This window comes from Lytechinus pictus, chromosome 7 (assembly GCF_037042905.1).
Source record: "Lytechinus pictus isolate F3 Inbred chromosome 7, Lp3.0, whole genome shotgun sequence".
Lineage (NCBI taxonomy): Eukaryota > Metazoa > Echinodermata > Echinoidea > Temnopleuroida > Toxopneustidae > Lytechinus > Lytechinus pictus.
In genome coordinates this window covers 42,740,443-42,756,530 of record NC_087251.1, presented here as the reverse complement: position 1 = coordinate 42,756,530, position 16,088 = coordinate 42,740,443, and the positions used below count along the sequence as shown (strand labels likewise).

Here is a 16,088-nt window from a genome sequence, read left to right as displayed (position 1 = left end):
TATTGCTTTTATCATTTTATATTAATTTAATGTATTTATAGTTCACAGGTTAATATAATTATGATATTTTGACCTGTCTGCCTTGATTACCCTTCTACATTTTTATATTACTGGGGGGTGTCTCACTTCTACTTTTTTCCCCCCTTTGGTTGCCAGCCGAGGATCCAAGATGGGACTTTCCAGTTACTCGTCAGCAATATTTTGTTGCCAATGGCACATGGCTTTGTGAAGATAGTCTATGTAACTTTTTTTTCAGATGTTTATTAATTTTTTAATTCTGATTCGATGAGGGGTCACAGTCACAGGCACTCTTAACCATTTTGATTAGCCTTTGACAAGGCCTTGTGACGTGGCTAAATTTCCTTTTGAGTATTGGCTGAAACTAGACTAACTGACAACGAAGAGAGTTGGCGAGACCCAGGTGAATGTGTGAACGAGCGCCCACATTCACATGGCCTTTCGTGATAAGTCTTTTTTCAGTTTGTAGGCATTTGATATAAACATAACGGACACAGAATTTTGTCCATGAGCGTATGACTATTGTTTTTGTACCTCTTTAAAACCTATTATTATTTCATAAATAAAATAAATGTAAAACCCTATGAGCCATTATCTGAAGACCAGTTTAACTTAGGCCATGGTCTAACTCTGTCCTAAAATTATGGGAAGCCAAATACTTCAAAATTACATACTTACGCCCGTATTCTGAACTCTGGTTTAAATTGAACCCTTGTTTGAAGTTGTGGTTTAACTATGGATAGCCAGTTGGGACAAAGTCAGACCGCAGGTCCCTATGCTAATGAGCAAAAAGGCCAGATTCATCCAAATCATCTCGTGGTTGAATCCTCCTTGCAAATTTTCTTTCTCTAAGAATTTACCTGTTAAAACATCAAGTTAAATGAAATATTATTGCACCATCAGATAGAGTAAATGTTACTCTTTCATATTGGTCATTTATTTTGTATACAATATTTTGATGAATAAGTAAATTTCTGGCCTGAAAATGTGCCTCAAAACGGAATTTTCTTCCTCTGTTTCCTTTTGCAAATTGTGCAAAACTTTTTATTTTGAGCCTCAATGATATATATTTGCAGGAGTTTCTGCATTTTATTCATAAATCAATAATAAATTAACATGTTCACATAATTGAATGAATACAATTTAAATGTGACAATTAAAGAGATACATTGTAAATAATACAGAAAAGACTGATAATTAAACCATACCTAAGCATGTGATATAGTTCGGTAAAATACAGGGGCCAGCTATTATAAGCACAAAGGTGCTTGAAGCATAAAGCTGAACTTCTGTACTTTCTCACAATGCCTCTCTTGATATGCGGCACCTTTTAATCGGGTCAAGATCACACTTTTCCCACCAAGGTACAAGACGAGATTTCTGAAATTTTGTACTTGCATGAAATCCAGAGTTCTGATTGGCTGGATAAGGTTCACAGAACAACAGGCGCGGGTAATTTGAGGAGATTACCACATAGGACCACTAGCGTACCTACGGGGGGGCAGAGTGCCCCCCCTGACGAGCCACTACTCATACAAAAGACATATACCTGCCCCCCCCCTGACGAGCTTAAAAGACCTTTTTTGCCCCCCTGACGAGGTTTAAGCCTTTTTTTTTTTTTTTTTTTGCTTGTCAAATTTTTTTCTGGTACGAAAACCTAAATTTTTGTATTGAAGACTTTTTTTTTTTTTTTTTTTTTTGTTTTTTTTTTTGCTTGTCAAATTTTTTGGCGGCCGATTTTGCCCCCCCTGTGGAAAATCCTAGGTACGCCACTGCATAGGACCTTCCCATGAACCCAGGCACTAGAACCGTTGGAATTTGCCAGTGTGTGGTCTCTTTGACCAATCAGAGTGCAGTATTCTTGTTTTCAAGCTGCTTTATGTACTTGGCCAATGAAAAGTGTGATCTTGACCCGATTAAACCAATTCTTATTTTGAAACCTATACCATTTTAAAGCATACATATCCAGCTTTATCATGATCTAAAAATCATTTGGGCTCAAACAAAAATAAAGTGTGAAAATAGCAGCTTTTGTCAGGTGAAAATAATTATTTTGTAGCATATTTTAGATCAAAATTTTAACCTATATTACAAAATTTTTGAATAAATTCAAACACATGACCTGAAAGAATGATTCTTTACAATGATACCAAAATCATGAAATTCGATGCACAATTAGAGCAGCAATGACCGAATGAAAAGAGGCGTTTTGGTCCGCATCAAGCTCATTAAATATGCAAAACATCTCGAGTCATGAATATCACTTGGATGAAAGAAGCCACTTTCTTGGGACCTGCCGTCTGACTGGGCACAAAACTCTATGTGTACATGTTCAATTTATTAACTCACATGACACTAAAATCATTCATAACTGCTAGGAATGATAACTGAAATATTTTTTTCTTCATTATGAAAGCAAATGGAAACAAAATAGTAAACATAAAAAATATGCAATGTAAACAGAATTTTTGAGTTTTTGGCTCCCCATAATCTTAGCACAGAGTTAGACCATGGTCTAAGTTAAACCCGACTTCAGAATGCGGGCCAGTGTGTTATACATCTTTACTTGGCTCCTCCCTCCCAAGTTAATGATGAATAGAAGTATTTCACTAATCATTCCCAGTCAGTTAAGGATGATTTGAGAGTCAAATGAGCTGATAAAGTGAACCTATCCTGTTACAGACACCTGTCCCAATTTACTATCCATAGAAAAACAACTTTAGACCACAGTTTGAATTAAACCCAAGTTCAGAAAACGGACCCTTATTTCTTACTTGATATGTACATCACGCTGTTCATGCACTCCAATACCCTTTGCAGAACTAGGAAAAAGCCAGGGTAATAATATCCAAGTCCTTTTAAAGCGCATAGGGATGTTATGACATGTGATATGCGCTATACAAGAACTGCATTATTATTATTATTATTAGGAAAGATGAAACAAAGAGACCTCACTTTCAAGTAGGGCACTGTCTGATTGTTTTCCAACCGTTTTCCTTTTTCTCTCCCCTACTTCTCTCTTTCTTTCACTTACATACTTACACTATCTATTAATCTTTCATTATTTTCTTTCTCGCTGTCTCTCTCATCACTTGTTAAAGGTCAAGTCCACTCCAACAAGTTGATTTGTAACAAAATAATAATAGAAAAATATGACACGCATTAGTCTACTTGATATTTTTAACCAAAATCGGATGTAAAATAAGTAGGTTATCCTTATTTTCATAGAATGGTTATATACACATCCCGATCATATGCAAATGAAGGAGCAGATGGAGTCTCACAGTAGCTATTTCATTTATGTTTTATTATATGAAATATGAAAACAATCATTTTATTTAAAGATCTTATATGTGATGATCTCCATGACATCATGAGTATGTTCCATACAGAATATAATAAAGGGGGGGGGGGGTATTTGATAATTTATGTAATAAAATGTATAAGATATAGTGTGGTATCATTGGCTCTCCAAATTCATGTAAGGATGTGCATTTGTCAGGATGTGCACTTAATTGTATGTGAAAATAAGCAAAACATATGACATTTCTTTTCTAGTAAACATGTAATTTTTATTAAATTTTATTGTAAGATTTTCTTTATTCTTTCAAATCCACTTATCGTTGGAATGGATTTGGCCTTTTAGTTTCCCCTACCTTTCCATAACATTCAATTTCCTCTTGTCTTGCTCACACACTTGATGTTTCAAAGTCATTGTCATGTAAAAAAAAAAAAACAACAGGGTTCTATATCTATCCTTTCAAACTAAATGCAATTTATTGAAACTTTCACCAACTACAACTTCATGAAGTAAAACCCTAATCAATGACACTTTCATTATCCAGACCTACATATATAAATCTATTAATTTCATGAATTCAGGTAGAATACACTTGAAGACCCCTACAGGGAAAAAAAACTTTTATGTTAAGTGGGTCTGCTTGGAAGATGAATAGCAGATAAGGAGATCTGACACACGAGAAGATCATGGGTTTTCAATAGTCATATGCATGATTTCAAATTGGCCAAATAGTTACAAATAAACAGAGTTAGCTCCCACATTTGCTTATCCTCAAAAATGCAAAATTTATGCCCCATCGACAACTTAAATCTCATATTTTGGGGGGCAAAGCTTCATGACTTTACCATACCAGACGCGGATCTAGGGTCGGAATTTTATGGGATCAACAGTCCAAAATGAAGACCTATTTGTCTCCCAAAAATTTTGACAAGAAAAAAAAAGGTCATCACTCCATTTTACAGGGTGCATCCATTTTAGGGTACATCAGTATATTTTCAAAGTTTACTGTGCACCACCCCCCCCCTCCCAGCCTGGATCCGCGTCTGTATACCCTATTACTATCAGGTTTAGATGATTGCCAGCGAAATTATACTGAAAATCTCGATTTTTTCCTCAAAATTTTCATCATTATGCCAGCAAAGCTAGTTCGGGATACATCACCGATAGAGGCAGCAATTGATTGCCAAAAAAACTTTGAGGTAAAGTTTTCAGTGTGTTGAGAAAAAAAAATGATATTTTCAATATCCTCTACTCCACTCGAATCATTAGATTACTAAGGTTTGATTGTCCTTTAACATCATGTCGTGGTTGGAAAGACTTGACATCACCATAATTGGAAAGACTTGTTGCCGTGATTGTGAAAGTACAGATTCATTAGATCAAGAGCATTGCACGCATATTATATATATATATAGCAAATTTAAATGCACATAGTGCATACCGGTATCCTGCAATGGTCTCATCAAGATAAAATCACCCTTAAATTATGCTCTGACCTCAGAAAATATGAAGTAGCTTTGAACAAAACATCTAAAGTTTCAATGGGACAAGGTGGTTTCTATACATCACTTTCACTACTTAACAATTACAAAAGAGATGTGGTTTAGGAAACTGTTCATTGAATGTTCAAAAATAGAAAGTATATAAGTGGAAATATGTTCTAAAAGGCTGCATTCTACCTCTTCTTGAGAGAGAATATTGACATCAGGTTTTGAGGTAAAGCAGATGCTTATAAAATGATATGCTTGTACATTCATATTATAATTTTGTCTCCATTTATCTTCATAATGATGAAAACATATATTTCATGAATTAAACTGATTTCTCAGCAAAAGAAGATGCATTGCAATCATAATAATTTGGATGAATTCCAGAGGAATGTAATATGTATTAACTTTATTTGTAATAATTCCAGTAGTTGTAATGTGGAAATACATAATTTGAAATATTTCTCTCTCATTTAGCGTGTATTCAATTCGATCGAACACAAAATTCAAAACACCTTCAAAATTTGTAAAAATGGAATATTGACATTGGCCACGGCATCAAATCTTATTAAACATAACACAATTACGGAAGCAAATAATTGGTATTTAAACTATTCAAATATAAAGCAACATTGTAATAAAAGTAAACCATAAATACTTAAATCCTAGAACTCTAAAAGTGACCAAAGTTCTATACAATCTATTCTTATGAACTAAAAAATTTCTTTGCTTCCACATGGAAGATCATTTAGCAGAAATGCCGATAATTACTTACACATTAGTTGTGGCCTATGAATGGCCGATACATATGAACAAGCTAGTGACATAGCGAGTTATTTATTCTTCTCCCACGAGTTCGCCACTACATGGTAGTGGTGAAACACTGGTATATATCCAAGTATAATTCACTTTCAGCATATTTGATATGTGTCAATTTGACATACAAGATAATATCTCTTCTAAATCTGGCTGCTTTGTGAACATATTATTTACTTGTACATGTATACAAGAAAAACAAACAACATATATATATAAATACATTGATAACATAAAATGTAGTAAGATATCGTTTCTTCATGAATAATACATATAATTTCAAAACATGGGCAATTCTTTGAAATAATCAACGTTTTTATATGTCCGATGCCAATAATCCTCCATTCTTAATCTATATGTCATGAAATTCTCAAGCAACAATAATCAGAGAGCATGACAACATTTAATATGAAGTAGAAAGAGAGACAAATCATTTCGGAATGATCCCACATATAAGGGGCCAGTCATACATACTGTATGCAATTGGCTACATGTAAATATGAAATACAAGTATACAAAATAATTTCAAGTCTTGCTTTCTTTATCAAGGCCATGAATAAATAGCATATTAATTACAAAAATATCAAGGTGCTGTAATTTTTCTTTCCTTGAATAACTATATTCCTTATATGAAACAATTTTTTAAAAATACTGATGGCTTGTCATAATTATGCCGTGAATTTTTAAGTAACAAGGCAGCAGGGTCATGAATGGAAATTCAATCTGAAACAACAGTTTACTGAATAAAAGCATGATGAATAGGTGAGGAGTATCACATCTATCAATTTCGCAAATAAATATCAGATCATGTACATTTACTTAAGATACTCAGAACTGATTTTCTTGGTAAGAATATTTCAGTGTAACTTGCGTTAGCCAACAATGACTAGTTATTTACACACTCTTCGCCCGTACGAATGATGCGATCATTGCAGCATTGACGGAAGTTGGAGTAACGTGATAAGATCTTCCCTCCGCAGCACTGGTTCACCTTGGGGTTGTAGAGATTCCCTCCGCAGCACTCCGTGTATCCGCGTTCCTTGCGCTTCAACTTCCCGCCGCAGCATATCTCTTCATCGGGGTTGCGCACAACCCGGTGCCCGCAGCACTCGCCGTTGACGATGTGCTTGTGGAGGATGCCCCCACAACACGTATGCCGAGTGGAGTCGTAACTTCCCGTCAGGCACAGCATGGCTTCATCCTCCAGTGCGTCAGTGCTGAAAACGTAAGAATGTCCCCCTGTCTGATAGCATTCCTGTTCCTGGGTGTCGTAATAGAGATGGCCGCAGCATTCGTGATCTGAGGATCGACGTTGGTAGACAGAAGACTCGCAGCATGTTTGGGTTGATGAATCGTAAGATACCTTGCCACAGCATTGGGTGTTTTGACTTTCTTTCGCGTATCTGAAAGCAAACATATACGGGTTATTAGGACTGGCATATTTCCACCTCGTTGATTCTTTCTGATAGACCAATATTTCTCTGACTGACTGTCTTCTGAGGCAAAACATTCATTTTATTAGATTCCATATGAACAGATATTGTGCTATGCCATTATTGACAAACTTGAACGTTAACTTTGAGTTCTGCTTTTTAAAAGATGTCACCAAAGTTTGTTTCAATCGTTGACACAATTATCATTCAAGTTTGATGCAATAGACATCTAGAAAATCATGATCAGAGCAACAGCCAATCCTCACATTGGTCTCAGGCACATTTCCTTGATCGAGGCAAAAAGGGCTACTTTTCGCAGTCTACTGCCTACAACATTGCAGTGAATGGGGTTTCCTGGGGCTCTTTCTTTTTATTTTCCAGGGCTATTTCAAGCATTTTGGGGTAAAAATCGACCCAAGCCCCGATCTATTTTTGTCCCCTGCCTTGATTGTAACACTAGCTTGTACTTACGGAACATCATTGCAGCATACACGGTTCTCTGGGTCTATAAGACTCTTCCCGCAGCAGACTTTGTTGGAGGCGGCTTGATGAACGACCCCATCGCAGACAACCTGGTCAGTCCGGTGCGGCGTGGTCCCTGTGCATTCCGTCTTTCCGTCGGCGACGTCATGGATGCGCTGTCCGCAGCACATAGAACTAGAGTCTGAAGGTTCGTAGGCATTTGAGCCACAGCATTCGATATCTGTTAAAATAAAGTAGGCATCCCAGTTATTATCAGAAAATATTCACCTTAACAGTTCTCTTGTGTGATCTTACAGCATGTGATCTATATAGAAACCAACAAAGTTTTTTTCTCAAGAGACAAGGGAAAGTTGTTCATGAATCTGGAGTGAGAAATTAAAGTAGAATGGAGGAAAATCCTCCCAAGAATATCTACTTGTATTCTAATCTTAGTTGCTGTATCAAGAGTCAGATAGTCAAGGTCGTCAATGTTGTTTGATTAATTACAACTTGTTTGTGTTGACAACTTGCATGAAATGGGCCCTGGGGCTCATAAAACTTGTAATAACAAATTTGCAATAACAGTTGAAAGCTACTGAAATCCTTCAATCTGATTGGCTATAATAGTATATATTTTTTTTTAGAAATTGTGCAATTGTTATTATAACAATGAAACAGGACACTGGCTGTTACAGTTATTGGATGCAGATCATGAATTACAATCCAAAATTCCTTTAAGCCACAGGTATTCCTGGTTTTTACCTCTTCCTCTGCTGTCGTAAACCTCTCCCAGGCAGCAGACATGTGTTTGAGAGTTGTAGCCTTTAGAAGAGCCATCCCGTGGATTGGAGCAACATTGGCCTTCTCCTAGCAATGTCCCTGGGGTCTCCCAAGCTCGTAGGCCCTCACAGCAGGTGAAGCCGGATGCTATCAGCACCCCATTACAGCATTCCTTATAGGCAGGATCGTAAGGTTCGGTGCCGCACCTCTCCGGATACACCATCACCTCGCTAATAGGACGGATCTCAAAATTGATGTCGCACTTGTCGGTTCGGTTGTCAAATACCTTATCGCGGCAATATCTGGAGGAAACGGAGAAAATTAAGCCAATTATTAAAGTGACAGCAATGAACTGCAACCAATTCCATGTGAAATGACCCGGTATGATACCTGGATAGTAAGGTGCAAGTATATATTGATCTTAATTGGAAAGATGGCAGGATATTTCAATCAACTCTTTGCCCACAAACTAAGATGACAAATATTTCTTACCATTGATAATGACAATCAGAAAATGGATCAGGGCTCCACTGCATAAAATTTACTATCATGGTATCTTTGCCATCCAATGGTAACTTGCATGGAATCCTTGATTCTGATTGGATGTTGATCAGCGTTACCATGGTAGTTACCATTGGATGGTAAAAGTTACCATAATAGTAACTTTTATGCAACAGGGCCCAAATAATTGTTAATATGACTGCATGTAATTATTTACAAATGATAAAGAAAGATGGGGAGAGAGCGCAAGAGAGAGACAGACAGAGAGAAAGGGAAACCTACCCTGCATATTCTTGAGGAATCCCATCGAAGACCTTTCCAAGGAGACAGGATTGCCAGGTCTTGTCATAGGCATAGAAACCACAGCAATCTGTGCGGGCATTGGCACGAGGGTCGATCGAATGAACGTGGTCATCGCAACACAGATGTGTCTCGGGATTATAAGTACCACTTCCACAGAGCTTGTGACCAGGAGGAATCGCAGTCAAACCATTAAAGATGTCACAGTACTATAATTAATTTATTAAAAAAATAGAAATAGAAATTAAGATAATTAAAGCAATTCCTTTGATCGATGATCCATATTTCATTGTGGAAAGTAATATATACAATTTATGAAACATAAAGTCTTGTGACGATAAGGATCATAAATCCATTTGGGTCTTCATGGTATCGTGCCTGAATTTAAGAGTAGCTTTTATAGCCCACTATCCGGGTTCAATTTTTTTTTTTTCACTCTTATAGATTTCAGAAGTTTCGATATGATGAAGATGACAATGATAATGAAATGATGAAGATGATGATGATGAAGATGGTGATGAAGATGATAATGATGATGATTATTATTATCATTATTATCATTAATGATGCTGTTGTTATTATTATTATTGTTTTTATTATTATTGTAATTGTTATTCTTCTTCTTATTATTATTATCATTATTACTATTATTATCGTAGAAATAGAAAAAACAGCAATATCACAAGCGATCTAGTCTTACCTTCTGTTCTTTGTTGAATGTCACCTTTGTGAGAATACCATTGTTATTGTAGTACCAACAAATTTCATTGTGAGTAGAATCATCCTTCTCAATTGGCTTATCGTTGTCACAGAGTTGATTGACTGCAAGGAGGTGAGCTCCACAGCACGAAGTGGGTGATGGAGGCACATCATAAATATTTCCTGTTCGTTCAGGAGTTGAAAGTAAAAGAGGAATTTAAGTCAAGAATTTTGCAAACTCCCACTCTCAAGTTAAGGCATTGTATTTCAACATAAAGAGTTTTAGACATGAATTATAATCAATTCAATTAAAATTCGATTAAGGGGTGTATCTGACCATCATACTAAAGTTCAGTTGCTAATGATCATCCAGGCTTAACGTACAACATTGGAATGCATAGTTTAAGATTGAGTCCCCAGTCACATTGACATAACACAACTCCAGTCATACCAAATCTATTATATTATTTGCAATGGTATACCACTGGTTGGTTTGGATCCCGCTTCATATGTGTGACGTAAACAAATCTAATATGCAATATTAGCTCATAGCCTCCATACACTAAGAAACAGCAACATGCAGATTAATTTAGCAATAACGAAACCTATCTGCTTACCGGAATAATCATCAGTATTCCAATCCATGCTCCCGCAGCAGGTTTGGGTCTGTTCATCGTATACCTGGGCCTCCTCCATGCTCAATCGACAGCATTTTCCAACTCCCGTTTTAACTTGGTTCAGGCAGCACGTTTGGAAAGTGGGATCGAACCTCTGGGATCCGCAACACTGGTCATTGGGTAACAGCTTGGGGAGAATGCTTCCGTTGCAGCAAAGATGGGTGTTGGTGTTATAGGTATCTGGTAAATGATACAGAGGACGGCAAACAAAAACTTTGAAGCACAGACCTTTGAGCCCTAGAAACTTGAGATAGATTTCATTTAATGATTTGAATACCATCGATACAAACTTACAAAGAGTATTAAAAAAACATTTGACATCTGGGAAGTTGTCAGATCTGACTGAAATGCAAGCAACCTTTGAGCCCTATGATAAACTTGAGATGGATTTCATTTAATCATTGATGATCATAGTTCAGGGGCCTGTTTTCCGAAAGACTGATAACTATTGTAACTTTGATATTATTGTAATTTCTAAGTCCTGAACCCTTGATTGTGATTGGCTCCTGAGCCCTGTTACCATGGTAGTTGCCATAATGTTTAAGTTGTAACTGAAATGGGCCCTAGCTGGTGAGCTTTTCAGAAACATTTTTCATCTGGCAAGGTTCTGACAACTTTCTTTGGTTTGGATTGACCGAGAAGCACAGACCAGTGTCTATCTTTTATTATGGTAACTGTCAAATATAAGACCCTTTATGAAGGAATCTGTTGAACTTTTGTATAATCTAGCGCAGTAATTGATGCATGCATTGCCATAGTCTTGATCTTCAGACTTCAGACTTTGTATCGTCATTAAACTCTCAATGCATACATGTCGATGTTAGCTTCAGATACAGCCGAGTCTTGTTCAAATAAACATGGCTGCCTTATCTCTTCAAATTACTTGCTGCCTGAACTGTAATTACATGTACATATACAAAAGGACACAATGTTGATAGGGGATTAGTCCCTTTTCCATTCTTTTAATGTTAATCATCATATTTTGTCTATTCACCATATTACATTCTGTGAGGAGGGATTCTAGGTTTATAAATTTAGGTTTTCAAAGATTGTGATTGATTTAGACTTACCACTTCCACAGCATTCCATGTTTTCTTCTCTGTCAAAAAGGTTTCCATTACAGCACATTTTAGATGAAGTGAGGTAGGCTTCATCATTGCAACACTCCTTGATGCCAGGAATCTCGGGGAGAGAACTGATCTGAGAGTTACAACAAGACTGCTCGCCTGGCTGATAGGGGTTCACGGACTGTCTTGCTCCCGTGCAGCATTTCCCATTACCTATACATAAACAGTAAGGAATGAATTATTATAGATGAGAATTATGAGAAATATTAGGCCTTTTAAAAAATAGTTATGTTGCCCTCATAACCCCCAATTTGGAAGTTTGGGTCAGTGTGCCCCCCCCCCCTTTTGAAAGTGAAGACCATTGTTTTTTTGCTTGTCAAATTTTTCCTCGGGAAAATGTGCCCCCCTATTTGGAAAATCCTGGATCTGCCCCTGATAATACTAATGATAAATAAATGAATTAACAAACACAAAATTAGGCCATTCACATTTAAATCTGACAAAAATATATCCTGAATACAAATATTATATCATTTACCCTAACATTTCCGATGACATTATATTTTCAAACAATCAGTAAAAAGGCCAACATATCTTGTAGTGAGCAGGGCAAATTCTGGAGTAGCTCTGAACAACACAGATAAATACTTACCGATTGGATGAACCCGACCGAAACAGCAGACTTCATTCTGTGGATTGTAAGAGAGACGACCACAACACTCGTATCCACCATTTGGACCTCTTGGGACTATAACACCTCCACAGCAAATTTCTGTTATCACGTTGTAGGTATCACGGCCACAACATTCCATGAATGGCTCCCTCAGTCTTTGCTCCTAGGATTCAAAAGGACCATGAGAACTATTAGAATATGTTTAAAGACAGAGATATTTGTTTAAAATGCAAAGGCATATATAATATTTGGTTTAATCTTTTGAAATATATATTTAGTTCGCCAAAGTTCGTCAGGCAGCAGTAAAATGTGAAGAATATCTTTAACCAAAGTTAGTCAATGGGATCTAGACCTATGAGTTCTACACGTCTCAACCTTTCATGCCACATTTGGAGTCTGTTGACCAAAGAACATCAAAACTGTGAATGAAGGGCTGAATACTGAATAGGAACAAATCTACAATTTGATATTTGAAAGTAGAGCAAGTAGTGCAATCCAGGATTGTCAACAGGTTATATACAGGTAAATTTGCTGAAGTCATATTTTGGGTACACAGAAATCTGTTGGACTTCAGAGAAATTTGATTTTACAAGAGGTATACATGCTTTGCAAAATCTGGTCTAAGAAACTGCTTTGATTTCGGCAAATAATCAACTTGGGAAGCTAGGTCTACTTACGCAAGTTTTGTTGTATAACTATCAAAAAGTATTGTAAAATAACGTAAGATCGAAGGGTCACATAGTTGTGCTGTCTGAAGATATAGGAAACTCTAAAATCAAAGTCCACTTTCCCTTTGCTAGTCTTTTTAGCATTCACTCAGTCTTACCCTTCCACAGCACATGTGAGTTGAAGCGTCCATTCTGTTCAGACCGCAGCACTCGTCGTGCTCCCCACCCAGTCGCTCTCTGATTGCAGAAGTTCCGGCCTGACAGCAGAGCTGTGTCTCTGGCCAGTATGGACCGCTGGTTCCACAACACTCCGGGTTTCCTTCCCTGTCCCCTGAGAATCCTTGCCATCTGTTATTGGGTCCAGGACAACACACTTTTCCTGATAAAAAAATGCAAGAACAAAACTTTCTTTAATAGATTATTTCATCTAATCAATGAAATGTAATCATTGATGATAAGTTACTTTGATGATATGTGCTCACTGAGTTTCATGAATGTTTGAAGGACTTTAAAAGGCTGAAAATGTCTATATTACATATTATATTTATTCCTTTATTTCATGTAAAGTGATGTGAATAACATAAACATTTCAACATGATATCATATGAACAATTGTCAAATAGGTCCTAACTGAGAGTCTAATTCTTGGATTGAGATCATAGATGTTGAAAACAATCCCTTCCAGCAATCCAACAAATTTTTAAAGCCAAATCTAAAAATGAGATCTACCCGAATTAGAAAGAAATGTTAATGCTAACTTCAAGCTAATATCGGATCAAAATAACATCTAAACTAAGTCACTCTTTGATTAAAATAACTTGCAAACTAAGTCAATCTTTGACTGAAATAACTTCCAAACTAAGTCAATCTTTGATTAAAATGACTTCCAAACTAACTCAATCTTCGATGAAACTTACTTTCAACCTTGTCCATGAATATCGCTCCAGTAACTTACCTTCGGATTTGGCGATAATTTCAGCTCCACAGCAAGTATGGGTGCTTTCGTTATAGAACCGATGATCACTGCAACACTTAAGATCTGCTGTAATAGCTTTGAGACTGCCGCCACAGCAAACCTGTTGCCCAATGAAGTAAAACGTTCCAGTCTCTGTACCCATAAAATGAAGAGAAATAGTGGGTAATTCACAAATGATATTGAGAAAGTATACACTAGACAGTATAGCTATATTGCCCAAGGACGATTCAATTCTTTTCATTTTTAACTGTAGAAAGTGTGATGTATAAGATTTATACAGCACACTTTCTATCTTAAAGAAGCTCAAGGCGCTTGACAGATTGGGGGGGGGTCGAGGAAAAAAATCTATACATGAGAATAATTGTTATTTATGAGTAAAAATCATTTGGAAATTTAACCCATTATCAATTATCTATCAGACTATATTTAATGAAATATCCACAAGTACCATCTTTTGATTTAAGCATCATGTACTGTTGAATTAACATAGGGGTATACACAAATTAAGAGGAAAACATCCTGGAATGAAACTGCCGTTATCACAAACTAACAATCTGTGCGATGGAAGGGGGGGGTACACATACACATTACCACTGGCACGTACTGGTGTCTTTTTCCCCCCATAAATTGATAAACAGACAAAAGTGAGCTCATATGGCAATCTATGGAAAACTTTCCCTACAAAATCATCAATGATAATAGACATTAAAAACAAATCCCCAAAGTTTTAAAGTGGAAACAATTTTACCCACCACCACCACCAACACCACCACCCCAGTAGACTTACCTGTTCCTCCGCAGCACGCTCGGATTGAAGAGGAGGTTGACTGCGGCCGCTCGACTTGGCCACCGCAGCATATTGCTGTTCGTGGATCGTATTGTTCATCACCGCACTGGTGCATTGCTGCTCCTCCGTTTAAACCTGAGGCTGAACGAAAAGTTAAAATGCCATTTCAATTGAATTCATTATACTATCACTATTTCCAAACATGATCCAAGTTAAGGTTGACCACTGACACGGCGGGCGGCGATCACAGTAGCTAATTCTTTGTTCGCACAACTCGTGTATGAGAAGTGCCTGGATATGGAGGCTGCCGAGCGATAGTCTTTAAGAATAGACTCTACTAATTTTACTCTGAAACATGATTCAATTAAAAAACATTACATCTTATTTTTCATCCAAATTCTATCGAGAATTTAGCCGATTCATTTAAAGCTAGATAGATGTGTGTCCATAGATTTAATCATGCCACTTGAGTATCATTCTAAGAGACTTTGAAGTCGTCACTGTTACTAAAATGTTTCTAGCTTTGAAAACTAGCACCGTAAAGGTTGGAGCCTTGGAGGTCGTGATTGGGGAATTCCCGGACTCGGGGATTCCCCCACACACTGAGTCTCCGTTCGATCATATCAATACACACACGTGTTATGTTAAATCGCCGCAAGAACAACCCGGCGATCTCAGAGTAGTAGTAGGTCCATTCACAATTCTCTGGTATTCCCAGAACATTGTTGACGGGAGTTCACCTCACCTCCAATGCTATATATAGCATCACAGTATAGTAGAATGCGTACAATTGTTGATTAACAAGTGCCAATAAATACATGTCATTACGAAATGCACGAACGAGATCTATTGGTCAGTAATCAACAGAGTTACCAATATTTGTATGCTATGCAGAAATCTGTCACGACTTCAGTGTTAACAATTACATTAACATATTCAATGTAAAAAGTATGAGGTCGCGATGAGAAACGATTTCTTTTTCAGAGCGGTTTATCAATATATATTTTTCATTAATACCATATATTAATGCCTTAAAACATTTCGAAAATGGCAGATAAAAATATTGAAAATAAAAATGATGATGATAACAAAGGCGTAGATTTGCTATGGATTTTCCATCTGCAGATGGTAAAGTTGCAATATTTAAAAGGCTGAATCTACCTTTCCACCACGATTTAAATGTGATTCTTTTAAAAAAGTGATCACCCCAAGGTCCTTCCGATTTTAGAATGAGAATGGAAAATTCATTACTAATTAAGTGCTAACGTCTTGTCTTCTCTTAACCCAGGGAGCTCCGGCCCGCAAAGCTCCCTGGGTTAGTCTTCTCTATGCTATTCTTGTAATGCCAGTCTAGTATTAACTGCTTAGTGATTCATATTGGACAATAATACTTACGAATGGCATAGACCAACAAAGGACTAAAATCTCGCTTGTCACACAAAT

At 36.9% G+C, this 16,088-nt stretch overlaps 1 protein-coding gene across 1 annotated transcript; it reads right to left on the bottom strand.

Annotated features, from left to right (window-relative positions):
* Positions 1-3,740: 3,740 nt before the first annotated feature.
* On the bottom strand, positions 3,741-14,927 carry LOC129264197 (uncharacterized). Its single transcript, XM_064101455.1, has 11 exons — positions 14,646-14,927; positions 13,838-13,990; positions 13,041-13,261; positions 12,194-12,377; positions 11,545-11,754; positions 10,415-10,654; positions 9,799-9,980; positions 9,081-9,307; positions 8,280-8,599; positions 7,527-7,758; positions 3,741-7,025 (listed from the first exon to the last, which is right to left on the bottom strand). The coding sequence occupies exons 1-11, from the start codon at positions 14,758-14,760 to the stop codon at positions 6,509-6,511; spliced, it is 2,601 nt and encodes an 866-aa protein (XP_063957525.1). The 5' UTR covers positions 14,761-14,927; the 3' UTR covers positions 3,741-6,508.
* Between the last annotated feature and the right edge of the window lie 1,161 nt (positions 14,928-16,088).

Coding starts and splice junctions, on each gene's coding strand:
- LOC129264197 (XM_064101455.1), bottom strand. CDS start 14,760: ATGCACCAGTGCGGTGATGAACAATACGATCCACGAACAGCAATATGC. Junction 13,991..14,645: donor AGCGTGCTGCGGAGGAACAG/GTAAGTCTACTG, acceptor TTATGGGTACAG/AGACTGGAACGTTTTACTTC. Junction 12,378..13,040: donor CTCACATGTGCTGTGGAAGG/GTAAGACTGAGT, acceptor TTTGAATCCTAG/GAGCAAAGACTGAGGGAGCC.